At 35.7% G+C, this 13,231-nt stretch overlaps 1 protein-coding gene across 1 annotated transcript; it reads right to left on the reverse strand.

The window, feature by feature from the left end:
• Positions 1 to 2,027: 2,027 nt before the first annotated feature.
• On the reverse strand, positions 2,028 to 9,924 carry valopb (vertebrate ancient long opsin b). The gene is made up of 5 exons (XM_084135138.1): positions 8,848 to 9,924; positions 8,045 to 8,255; positions 7,106 to 7,223; positions 6,678 to 6,917; positions 2,028 to 3,832 (listed from the first exon to the last, which is right to left on the reverse strand). Exons 1-5 carry the CDS (start codon positions 9,215 to 9,217, stop codon positions 3,572 to 3,574), a joined length of 1,200 nt encoding a protein of 399 aa, XP_083991264.1. The 5' UTR covers positions 9,218 to 9,924; the 3' UTR covers positions 2,028 to 3,571.
• Between the last annotated feature and the right edge of the window lie 3,307 nt (positions 9,925 to 13,231).

Consider the following 13,231-nt stretch of genomic DNA (forward strand, 5'->3'; position numbering starts at 1 on the left):
CAAAATCAAATCAAAATTCATAAAACGATCCCATAATGGGAACCTCTAAAAGGGGACAGAAACTTTTAAGGTTCTATATAGAAAATTAACTTCTAAGATATACTGTAAACAAACATTTATAATTTTGCAAGTCTCAAAATCAATTCCAGGATCTCTGAAAGTCTTGAAAATGCAAAAAAAAAATTATTGAGAATTTAACCAATGTGCATTCTATGTGTAAATAGTGATAAAAGAAACATAGCATGGAAAAATACACATTTATGACATTCCACTTGCATCTAATGATAGAGAAAACTGCATAAAGTAATTAATTTCAAGTAAGTCATACGGTCACCTCATTGCTGTTTGTGTAAACAAGCATATTAGCCTCATGACCGAGCTAAGCCTGTTCTTATCACATTGCTTTGGAGATTTCCTATTCGATTTAGCATGCCTGATGAATTCTAACCGCAGAATACCTCAGGCAGCACAGGTTTCTACAGCAAGCAATACTGAAATTCACCAATCTGAGTGTATTTATAGAAAAATACAGGCTCTGAAAATTAACATAGAAATTAGACAAAGGCCGATAAAATTCGGCATTCGGAGCAAGAAATTATGTAATAATTTATAAAATAACAGTTATAAAATAACAGACAAGATATTTTTTCAAGAGTAATGCATGTCAAATAATATATGCACAGTTTCCAACATTCACATGTGATTTTCATGATATTGTGACAAAGAGAACAGCATCACGTCATCACTCATCTGTGACCAAGCAAAGATTTCATTACAAACAATTAAAGCAATTAAATAATAATTTCATGCTTGTAAAGCTGTAATGAGAATCTGCAGTTACAACGGAAAAAATACACAGTGCTCATGTTATTGCACATAAAAAAATTAGGTGGATATCATTATTCTGTCTGTTTGCATTAATGTTTAACACACACATACACACAAAAACACACGGCATGTTCCCTGAAGATGCTGACATTCATGTCCTGGATGTATATGTCATTTATAAAAATGTATATGCTATAGGGCATGATGCATTCACACAGCATGAGCTATTTTAATGGATACATTACTGGTACACATAGAGAGACTCAAAAGAGCTGGGAAAAAGTCATCCTTTAAACCCATCTACTTTAATCTTAAGGCTTTTGTAATGGTCATTGATCACACAGAATTGTAGGAATAAAATTCGCAAGTCCAACTGAATGCCTTGGAATGACTGCAAATGTTTCAGGGGAAGGTAACACATTTTGTTCAGAAGGCATCTTTGCTGAAGTGCCACTTTCATCTAGTATCCACCATTAAAATTAATTTGAAAGCATTGAGGTTGTAATTGCTAATTATTCAATTTAGTTTAAATCAACTATTTTAAATTACCTTCCTTATTTTACCATAAGCTCTGAAAACACTGTCTTTGTTGCAGATGTAGTTAACATACACTCTTAACATCCATAGAACCTTTCCATTCCACAAAAGGTTCTTTATTGTGGAAAACTTCTTTAGATTTTTAAAATGTTCTTCACACCAAGAAAAAAAATGGTTCTTTTAAGAACTGTTCACTGAAAGGTTCTTTGGTGAACCAAAAATTGCTCTTCTATGACATCACTGTGAAAACCTTCTGGACCTTCAATTTTAAGAGTGCTTGAAAAACATTCATGATGCAAAGAGCCTTGAAAATGTTGTCTAACATTCCAGGCGGAAATTGTTTACCTCCTGACTTTTCAATTTACGAGTGAAATCCCTCTGTTGATATTCTTCTTTTGTACTCTGATACTATGTGCCTCTCGCCAGGGTGTAACAAACAAACCATGGCCAGGAGAAATTGAATTCAGATGTTTTCATTTACCAGGGCAATGCTGAAAGAGTGCTTCTGAGCTTAAGGGAACCTCATATCTCAGTCCAGATTCTGTGTTATTTCAGGTTCTCCGTGTGATGTAATAAACACACTGGATTTGCAATATACAATTTTGATATTCGGTTTCACAATGTGCCTCCGTGTTGAACTTTCATAAGCAGTGTGACCACTCTTATTGCAGGTTGTTTTATTATGTATATGTTCTACAATGCTGACATGTTTTTAAAAATAAGAAACGTGATTTTTGTAATCCAAGACATTGACAAATAAATACATAAGTAAAGCATTCACTGGCATGCCACAGACAAACATCAATATCAATATTCATTTTGGACAGAAACCGTGAGGAAACACCAAACATTATAGACTAATAAGACATCCAGACTGTTCACTCAAACTCACAAGCACTCATATATCAAAGTATACAGTATAGGCTACTAAACAAATACAATTTATAATAAACATTTTTGCTTCATTAAACCTCTCAAAACAAGACTGCAAAATGCAACAACAGACAAGGATCTAATTTCATGAGATGAAGACATTAATTGCATGGTTTATTACTGTATTGCAAAGCAGATATGCTGCCAAACCAGTCATGTCTGACCTGTTAGTTCACTAAATTAATTATGATATCAAATACAGCAGTATGTTAGATTCTGAGTCTTGTACACGCGTTATTAAATCGTTTTTCTATGTAAACATGCACTAGACCAGGGGTGTCCAAACCTGCTCCTGGAGGGCCACGTTCCAGCAGAGTTTAGCTCCAACTTGCCTTAACTCACCTGCCTGGAAGATCTAGTATGCCTAGTTATACCCTGATTAGCTGGTTCAAATGTGTTTAATTGGGGTTGGAGCTGAACTTTGCAGGACAGTGGCCTTCCAGGAGCTGGATTGGACACCCCAATGCCAGGGAGAGCAGCAACCTTTGTATCGGCAGAATGTCAGAGACGATTAGCTAAAGCCAGGGCGATTTTTTTATTTATTTAAATAAATAAAAATATTTATTTATTTAGACTTTCAAAAACAGCAGATTTTAATTCTGCTGTTCGGCTATTTCTGTTAATTCCAGTTTTTTTTTTTTTTTCCTGAGCTCGTCTCGGAAAAGCGCTGAGACCCCTGCGTTCTGCGCGGTGCTTCTTTTATTATTACTATGTTCCAGCGCCATGTCTTGCATTTGTCTTCAGTTTGTATTGTTCAACCGATCACTTTATCTTCTGATTTTTGAACCAAACTCTTTTTTAAGTCGACTATTAATGATTATTAAGTGCGAGTCTGTATTTTGACCTCAAAATAGTCTGAATTTTAATATAAAATCTACTTTAGCAACTCTGAAACTGAAAGTTATTGCAATATTATTGCCATTTAAAAAAAACACTACATTTGCACTGATACTAGTGTGCAATCAGCAATATAGTGAGAGGAGAGTATGCACAGATCTGAAAAGAGGACTTTACAGAAATGTATTGCCTGCCTCCTTCATGTTAGGTAATAATGCGATACTGACAAGAACAGATATGCCAAGACTGCAAATCGCCACAACATAAAAAATACGAACAACAACCAAGAACATATGAAAACACAAACCATACATTCTAACATTTGCATTCCAATAAAGGTAATGACTGCAGGATTTATGTTTTAGTAAGACAACAGGTTAGACTACTGGATGGAGACAATAAAGGTATACATTTATTCAGTCAGACTAGTCCTTCTCTACAAAGGACATACTTGACTATCTGATAAAGGGAGCTGGTTTGGACCTCCATTCCCACTCTGCTCCGGCTCTTCCTCTTCATCCTTACACTTCTCCAGGTTGCACATGGACATGGGCACACGAACAGCAATGGTGGACATCTCTCCAAGTTGACTGTCTGCTGTGGCAGTGATGCCCCCTTTGTCTGATGTCTGGTTCAGATTGGTGGATTCCAGACTGGCGACATTTCCTCCAAACATCTGGATCAGACACTTCCTGAACTGAGAGAAAAAGCATTAGATTGAATGTTTATAAGGATCATGACTTTAATTTTGCTAGTAATTATGCTCGTTATGAACTCAAGACACAAAAGAAAAGCTTTGATTAATGTTTTCTGTCTCTGTGACACCATGTAGAGATGTTTTCAGCAGTTAGCCCTTTGCACAACCTCTGCATTGAAACAAGGAAAAGGTCATTAAGCAAGATGTATTCTATGTAAAACAAGTACATTTTGGCCTTAATTAAAGCAGATAAGGTCATGGGAAGTAAATATATTCATTTCCTCAAGGTTTTGGTTGGAGTGGATGAAAATGAGGTACCTTGGGTAATTATAATACCAGCTACTGCCTCTCTCTGACAAATTTGTAATGCAGAGAGCCACTACAGTGGGGATACATTTACAGAACAATACAGACAGAACATACTAAGACCAATCGGAAAGTCATAGAAAGCTTTACCTGCTTATAACAATACTTTTACAGTGTTTATTAGTCTAAAACAATATTCATTTATAAATAATATATATTTTTTAATTTCATTTAAAGGGGCTATAGCCTTTGTAATAATTTTCATGTATTATTCGCTTTTTTATTGTCAATGTGTGAACAGCTTGTATCAAAACTTTAAAAAACGATACCTTCTCTGACAGCCTGTAGACTGATTTTTATGCAAAGGACTAGGTACATTTCCCTAGGAAAATCAAAAGGATGTGACGTTTACGTGCATTCCCGAGAGCCTCTCTTCCATTCTCTTGACACATTAAGCGAATGCTTATACAATGTTCAGGATAATGTCGAAAAAGCCAGTCTGTACTGCAATGTCAAAGTGTCATGTAAAGAAAAGGGATTAATTCTTAGGGATTAGGGATTAAACTATTGTCTCACATAGCCAGATCTATAGTCTAGTCTCACATATTCAAAATCAAACTATCGTAATAGTATCATTTTAACTGTCGACATGATGGTGGTGCAAACATATCCACATCACTATTATCAGATGCTTTCGTAACTGCTGTTTTCTCACCACTGACATTTTGTTATTGAGAGTAAAGCACACAGCACATATGCTTATATGATCATTAAGTTATGACAACATAAGTTTTTACATTGCTTTAACTTGTCAAAATAAGTTAAGAAAAGTTATATAAGATTAAACAAATTTTTTGAAGCCAGTTTAATGTTTTTTAACATCCAAGTTGAATGTACTTAAAAATTGAAGGCAGCGTACATATTCATCTACAGTGTACATATTCATCTAAATGTCGCTCTCAGCAGCGTGGACGGCATTGGATGTTCACTAACAGTATATCGCTGAAACGGTATTTCCAACTTCCTTTTACTCCTAAGCAAAGAACGAAAAAGAACTATGCTGTGACGTGAGTATATCGGGGCCTTGAATCGCATGCAGTCTCTTGTACGTTATGTGTGCACAAGTGCGAGCACGAGCAATAAGTTGCTGGCAGCAGTTCACTTAATGGCCAGCAGTTTCGCTAATAAAAAAGGGCTTCTGAATTCTACAATATCTCTTTTAAGATTTTTTTTTTTTTAACATAAATTAACAGTGTTTTATGAAAAATACAAACAGCAGTATATTCATAAATTAACATTAAAAGATGAATCAATTCTGAAAAAGTGTTGTTCATTGTTAGTTCAAGGCGCATAATGCATTAACCAACATAAATTGTACAAATGTAGCCGCTGTATATTAATGTTACCAGAACAATTGAAAAAAGACAATTAAATCTAGCAGCAAATGTTCTAGTTCAGATTTCTCAAATCAATATATGATCCATTTCAGAAAAGACAGACAGTAAACTTTGCATCCTCAATGAATACGCCAAATAACAGCAAACTTTCACACTTGTGATACAATGCAGCATTACCAATGCTATATGGGTAAAGAAACCATCACTATTCTTAATCTCAAGTGTTTGTTCTCGTCTCTCTATAATGTAGTCTGTCTCTCTCTCACACATCAGAGAAATGTGCGACCCTGGCTGTGACCCTTGCTCTGAATTTATTCTGGGAACAGCTGGGAAGGACCTGGGTTAGTTCTGGAAGATGTGCACAGCTCAAGGGGTCCAGCAGCCTCCGCTCCAAACCACCTGGGACCCACATCCTAGGGGTGGTCATCAGTGTCACATGACTGCAAAAGATCATTGCTTCATTCTTTACATCAAACGACACACTACAGGGATACTGAGGAGAAATTTCCCTCTACAACCATGTTAAAAAATAATTGGGATATCATGGAGCAACAGTGCAGACTGTATCACTAATTACGCATGAATCCACTAAGAATGCAGAATATCATTCAATTGGAAATAGTCAAGAGGTTTAAACCAACATTAGAGATATGCTACATTTTTCATTGGGTATACATGGACCACTCTACCTCTGTGGATTTGAACTTTTAAAAATGTAATATTTTTTTGAAGTAAGAAAAAACTGAATCTCCTCAACCAACACTGTCAAGAGTAAAGAGCATCAGATGTCTGTCATTTGTCCCTGACATATAATGGAGGGGAAAAATGTTTAGTAGTTCAGACCTCATGCTCATTCTATGACTTTTATTGAAAAGAATACTGAATTCCGACAGGATAGCTATAATAACCATAAATCACAACATTCCCATAGTGCTAAGATGCATTGCCTTTGCTTTTCCTTGCTTTTCTTCCTTTATTGATCGATGGCATAAAACACCAGAAATTGATTTTTAATGTATAAAATATAAAATCCTCTTTGTTTTTTTCTCAGCACGACACCCTAAACTCAGAGGTATTATTTTTATAAGATGTGTAGGTGATCTGAAAATGCCAGATAAGGATGACAAATGGCAAAAATGTACCTGCTTATTCATGAAGACATAGATGATGGGATTGTATACAGCTGCAGTCTTTGAGAAGAAGGCCGGTATTGAGCCCAGGCGAGGATCAATATAAATTGTGGGACAGGCTGTGACAATAATTGAAAATGCTGCATAAGGCGTCCATCCAACCATATATGCAAGTATCATTATAATGACCATCCTCGCCACCTCTCGGTCAGGCTTACGCGCACTACCCAGCCTTCCATGAGTGTTCGAAACCTATTAGACATAATAAAGTTCTAAGGTTAATTACAGTCCAAATCAAATGTTAATTACAATACACAACCAAACAGAATCTCAAAAGGCTTTTAGTTTTTTGCTAGTTTTATTTTGCTCTTTATTCATTTACATCTAAAGATTTTCTATGAAGCAAGTAATGAAAATCAAGATATGAGTATTTGACCAACCTTTCTGAGCTTCTGCATAAGTTTACCATAGGAGATAATGATCACACCAAGAGGAAGGATAAAACATGTAGTGAAAAAGGTGATGATGTAGGTGTGGTCATAGTAATCAGTTGAGTACCTTAAAGGAGGAAAACAGAGACTTTAGACCTCCTCAATCTTACCTACATGACATCTAGCAGGTACTTTGAGCACAAAAAATTAGTGTGGATAAGAATGCTTAGGTAATCAGTTGTGCACAAATCTTTAACAATAAGAGGTCATGTGTATGTTAGACACTTGCATAATATGTTTTGTTGAGTGCTTTGTTGGTCCAAAAAAACATTGCAACAGAACAATTGAGTACTAAGCTCCCACTGCAAGCTCAAGGCAGTGCCAAAATTTGGATCACTTGAGAATAAATAGAAACCTTACATTCACTGCTTTGCTGTCAGAGATCTCAACTGCAGAAACTACATTACTCTTAATGTTGAACATCAATGTGGATGCAACTATGCCCGACAATGGTAAAAAATATTCCCCCATCTATGTGTCAGTGCACATTCCCTATTCAAATGTTTTTGCACTGTTTGTGTTCCAAGGCCAAGGCCAAGCCACCACTCTCTTGAAAGCAATTTTTCAACTGATGGCTGCATGGCATGAGCCTTGGGGTTATAAGTGGTTTATTTTTTTCTGTCATAATATAACACACAGGAAGAGGCCTTGACTTCAGCTACTTGTTTGATTCCAAATTATGCTACTTTCAGGAACATGTGCATTTTGGTATTCATCAATAATGTAATATTGTATCACTGTGGATGTTGTTCTGTTAATACACGTGCATGGCAGTGAAACACGGACAGAGTTTGAAAGACTGTGAGTGTGAGTCTTAGAAGAACAAATACTGGATAATTAGAGTGAATGAAGGAAGGGACATTCAGTGAAATTGTATTTTGAGCTCACCAGTTGGGTTCACAGGTAGTGCCAATTTTGCTGACTGTATAACTGTTCCAACCCAGAACTGGCGGGATTGTCCAGATGAAAGAGAAGGTCCAAACAAAAATAAGACCCATAGCTGCATGCTTGCCTCCCAGACGGACATTTTTCAGAGGACGACAGATCACAAAAAAACGCTCGAATGCCAAGATTGCTAAAGACCACAAAGCCACAATCCCTAGAATGCAAGAAGGTACACCCATGTACTGTTTACTCTTCAGAAAAGCAATTACGTCACACACAAACAATGAGTATCATGGGGGATTTTAACATTGATAGGCTATTTGTAGTAAAGCCATGGTAATATAAATGATAAACAATATGACAAAAAAAAAAAAAAAAGTGACTAGTATCTATTCAATAAGTAACTATTATTTGTTCTTTTTCAAATACAAATTTTTCCTTTGCTAGCCCAACAGTGACAAGTACTGGTTACTAATAAATCTATTGGGAGAGTTTCTGGTAAGCAGTGAATAAGAAATAATAGAAATATTTAATGAATAAAACTCGAATATGCACTAGCAAAAAGTGGAATACATACTACAACAGAATTGAACTGAAAAAAAAAAAGCAATTTATTACTAATAACAATGAAATAACTTATCGTCACTGGGAGTGGCTACTAGCAAAGGAATAACAAATGGGCTAAGTAAATATACTTAAATGACTAAAAAATACAATAAATTGTTTTAGTAACACAAAATAATTAATATTTCGTTTAAACTAAAGGAATAAATGTTACACGTCTTGGTACAGTTATAATAACTCACCGAAAAAAGTGACAGCGAATCCCTCCAGCACACACGCCCAGACACCCAGGAAGAAGTAGCCTCGTGCGTTAGTTAAAAAACTTATAGTGCCTCCTGTCAGTGAAACTAAAAAATCGGCAACAGATAAATTAACAATGATGTAATTCAACGGTTTCCTTAACTGTTTGTATCTAAACGTCACGAACATAACGGTGAAGTTCTCTGTTAGAGACAGTGAAGTCACTATGAACATGAGACAGGCGAGGAAAGTGTAATTCCAGGGCGCAATAGACTTGATGGGACCCGTGAACGGATCGTCCGGTGGGGTGATGTCGGTGGACTCGGTGACTGAAGACACAAACGATTCCATGACAGCGTTTAGGGCTGACATTGAGGGGGGAAAAACGATCAAGAAAAGTTCATAAAATAATCACTTGGGAGCTTCTTGAAAGTCCAAGACAGGTGTTTTATAGGCTACTAACCGACACAGAATGTGCAGAAACACACCTGTATAATTATGGTATACGGTTTCTTAATGCTTTTAATTTCGAAAATACAACAATATTTTCTAGTACAACAATCCACTTGAGGAGACAGCAGTCCTTAAAAAGAAGAGCGCCTTTGCCTAAAGGTTGCACTGAAACGTCACAGGTCCGCTCGCTTTCCGTCCACGGCTGAGCAAAGGCATGTTCGTGCTGTTCTCCTTTATATAGCCTACAGTCCGTCGGCATGGCCATCTAAATCCCTCGAGGTAATGAGAAAAGCCATTTTCCAAGTTTACTGAGACATTTCAGAGCGGCGTCACGCGCTTTACTCTCTTAAAGCTGAACGCAGTCGGGGTTTTTCACCCAATAAAAAAAGTTTTCCACTTACAGTAAACTATCACTTAAATGATACACATTCACACGAGATGATGTCTCCAGACATATCGGTCTTTTAGAAAAAGCTAAAAAGATAGAGGAAAATGCTTTTTTTTTCTACATGGAGTGGGTTGCCCCCTCATGGGCACCGCCATAGTTATATCACATGACCAGCTCTCATTAAAAAGGTGCAAAAATGGGGTATGCATCATATGCACTTCACTTCATGCATCTGTCTGATGGGGATGTCCTGCTCTATAAAATAGGTGGCAGTATAGAGTCAAAATCCACTAGCAAATAAAAAAAATAAAAAAAACACTGGGAACTAAAATAAAGCCAGATAAATAGGCCAATAAATGGAAAAAGTGCACAATTAAACTAAACAGATTACTGGCAGTGAGGCTATTGTATACATCAAAATTCAGCACTGATGATTATTCTTAATGCAAAGTTTTCCTTAAAAAAAGTAATATTGAGCAAAAGATCAATTTTAAAAATTCACAGCATTTGATCTGCAAACTATTTTGACATACGAGATTATTTCATGATCTTCTTCCACAGATAATGTCTGAAATGTCTCCTGCCTCAAACTGACAAGAGGAAAAAATATCAGGAGTGATTCATCCGCTACAAGATTAAACGGCATGATTACCTGTGCAGCTTTCCAAGGGAGAAATAATTAAGCAAATAGGAAATGCAAAGAAACTGAGACATTTGTTCAGACATTTAGAAACAACACACTACCACGCACTGCCCTTGCACATGTAAGCAATTTATGTATCTTATGAGGATCGATCAACAACAGCAATAGTTGATTTACGTTTCACAGAACCACAGGCATGATGGGAAATAAAGGAGTTCAACTTATCCTAATTGCTATTCTGTAATGAAAGGTCAAGTGATCTTGAGCAAATTTAATTAATTTGATTAGGTTCCAGTGCAAGGAATCTTTGAGTATGGATCCTTCTCTTTGAGGATAGAATATGTGTGTTTGTGTGTGTGTGTGTGTGTGTGTGTGTGTGTCTGCCACAGTCATCAACTTTTTGATTTCCAGTGGTACTAATTTCGGTTTGTGACTAGTCGATTAGTGACATTCCTATTTGAGTCATACGGCTCTCTCGACCTTTCGCAGCATAATGGGACACGTCAAAAAAAGCCGTCTGATTTTTTTTTTTTTTTTTTTCACAGCTGCAGACTCTTTCATATGCTTGGTAGCAGTGGCATTAAAATGACCCTAGTCCTGCTGAGCAGTTAAACATTTTCATTTACCCTGGACCTTCTTATCAGTATTCTGGCTCAGCGCTGCAGATGACAGGCTGTCCGTCATATAAGAATGGCCTAATTATTACCTGCGCATTTAAATCATGGCATTACCGTGACCCTCTGGTTAATGGATTATTGTGATGTCTGGAATTGACCTGAGTTATTTACTACTCACTTATTTTCTTTCATGTTCTTACCTTTTTCTTGTTTTGGTGGGGTTTTTTTGCCATTTGTGGCATTTATGACAAGTGGTCTGCTAATTTTATAACTTTGCAGTTGTCAAAAAATAAACTAAACAATTGCAGCTTAATGCAAACACCTGGTATTGCATAAGTCTAATATAACCTTTACAAATCCAAGCGACATTTATTGAGCATTATTGAGCTCATATTGGAGCTATGAGTGAGCTGAGTGCAAGAATTTCTGTAAACACAGTGATTGTCAGTCAACCTTTTCCACTACAGAACCATTACACGCACAATCCACAGTTGGTTGGCCTTTCTACCATAAAGATGAAAAATGTCAGCTCATCTTCTAGGAAGACAACTGATTGAATCTCACATAATCTCATTATCTTGTGAATTCCTGATGTCTCAATCACCAATCATCAAATCAATTACTTCTTTGACCACAAAAATATGGAGTAATACGCTATTTTAGAAAACTCCATTTATTATGAGTGGTAAAAGCCTTAGCATTGGATTGATGGGATAGAGCATATTTAGCAGAGGCATAATGTTTAAAATAGGCTAGTTCCTGGAAAAGCTCAGATGTTGTTATAATCACCATGTGGAAGTAGGCAGCCATCCTTCCATGGACCCCATCTGCCCCCCCAAGCCCTAAATCACCCCATTCCCATCTGCCTCTTTCAGCCTCCAGCTTTCTTCTGATGTCTCTCTGTTACAACAACGTCAGAGATGGCTTATAGATTTAATCTTAATATACATTGCAATCTGTGAAACATTTTAGGTGTTGTTTTTCACTTTATATAAATACACACAGTGTGACATGCTACTCCTACAACTATTTTTAGCATTTATTATTATTTAGTATTAAGCATGAGATTTATGACCTCATATTATATGAAAGTTTACATTTGAAAAAGTAATTTACACCACACCACTATTGTGTAATAGTTAAATTCATATAGATTTTAACCTAAAACTTATCTTGATAAAAAAAAAAAAAAAAAAAAAAACATGGATGCATTAGGCATCAATTACTTAAAGTAATGTGTCAAAATGTCATTTTTAAAATGCACTTCAAAATTTCACGTTTAATTCAATGGGTTACTTGCAGTGAAATTTACCAGCAATTACTGAGTGAAAATCGTTCCTAAACCATGTAATTTCCTTTTTCTGCCACAATATGGCGCCAAGTGTTAAATATTTGATTCTACCTTACATTATGCTACATTTCGACTGAAGAGAATGACATTCAAAACACATTGGACACATATCCAACAAATCTTGTCTTAAATGAATCTTGACCCAATGTCACTTTATTACACTTCATAGAAATATATACACTCCCATTAGCCTTTGAACGTTTAATTTTTTGGTTACACTTTATTTTAAGGTGTCCTTGTTACAGTGTAATTATATAATTAAGTACTGAGTAATATTAAGCAACTGGGTTAGGGTAGGATTAGGATTTGGTTGAGAGTTAGTTGCATGTAATTATGCATAATTTACTGTTATTACTACGGTAAGTACATGTAACATAATGTAACAAGGACACCGTAAAATAAAGTGTTACCAATTTTTTTATTATTATTATTCTTTCTCTGTGTTAAGTCATAAAATGCTTATTGGAATCAGCAAGCTATTTGTTTAAAAATGTGTATTTGTAAATGGCAATGGTGAAATCAACAGGTTTCATTATAGTTTTCACCTCTTATTAACTAACACAACACTAAAAATTATATGATCAATAAGTTATGACATGTTATTACATTGCTCATTGCTTACATTAACTCATCAAAATAGGTTAAGCAATTTTCTACTTTTTTTTTATAAGTTATTCAATATTCAACTCATTTTTAAGTCAGTTTAATGCCATATAAGTTGAAATGACTTAAACATCCAAGGTGATTGTACTTAAAAAATTTAAGGCAGCAGCTTTTTTTTTTTTTTTTTTTTACAGTGAATTGCTGCTCCCAGATTAGCTACCTCAATTTACTTTTTATATGAAATAAACATAAAGAGCTTTTTAAAACATTTGTCATGAATTGCTTTATTTGAACTCTGAAGCAGGAAATTATGCATTGGTGAGCCTATTAA

The sequence above is a fragment of the Abramis brama genome (assembly GCF_963993115.1).
Source record: "Abramis brama genome assembly, chromosome: 14".
Taxonomy (NCBI): Eukaryota; Metazoa; Chordata; class Actinopteri; order Cypriniformes; family Leuciscidae; genus Abramis; species Abramis brama.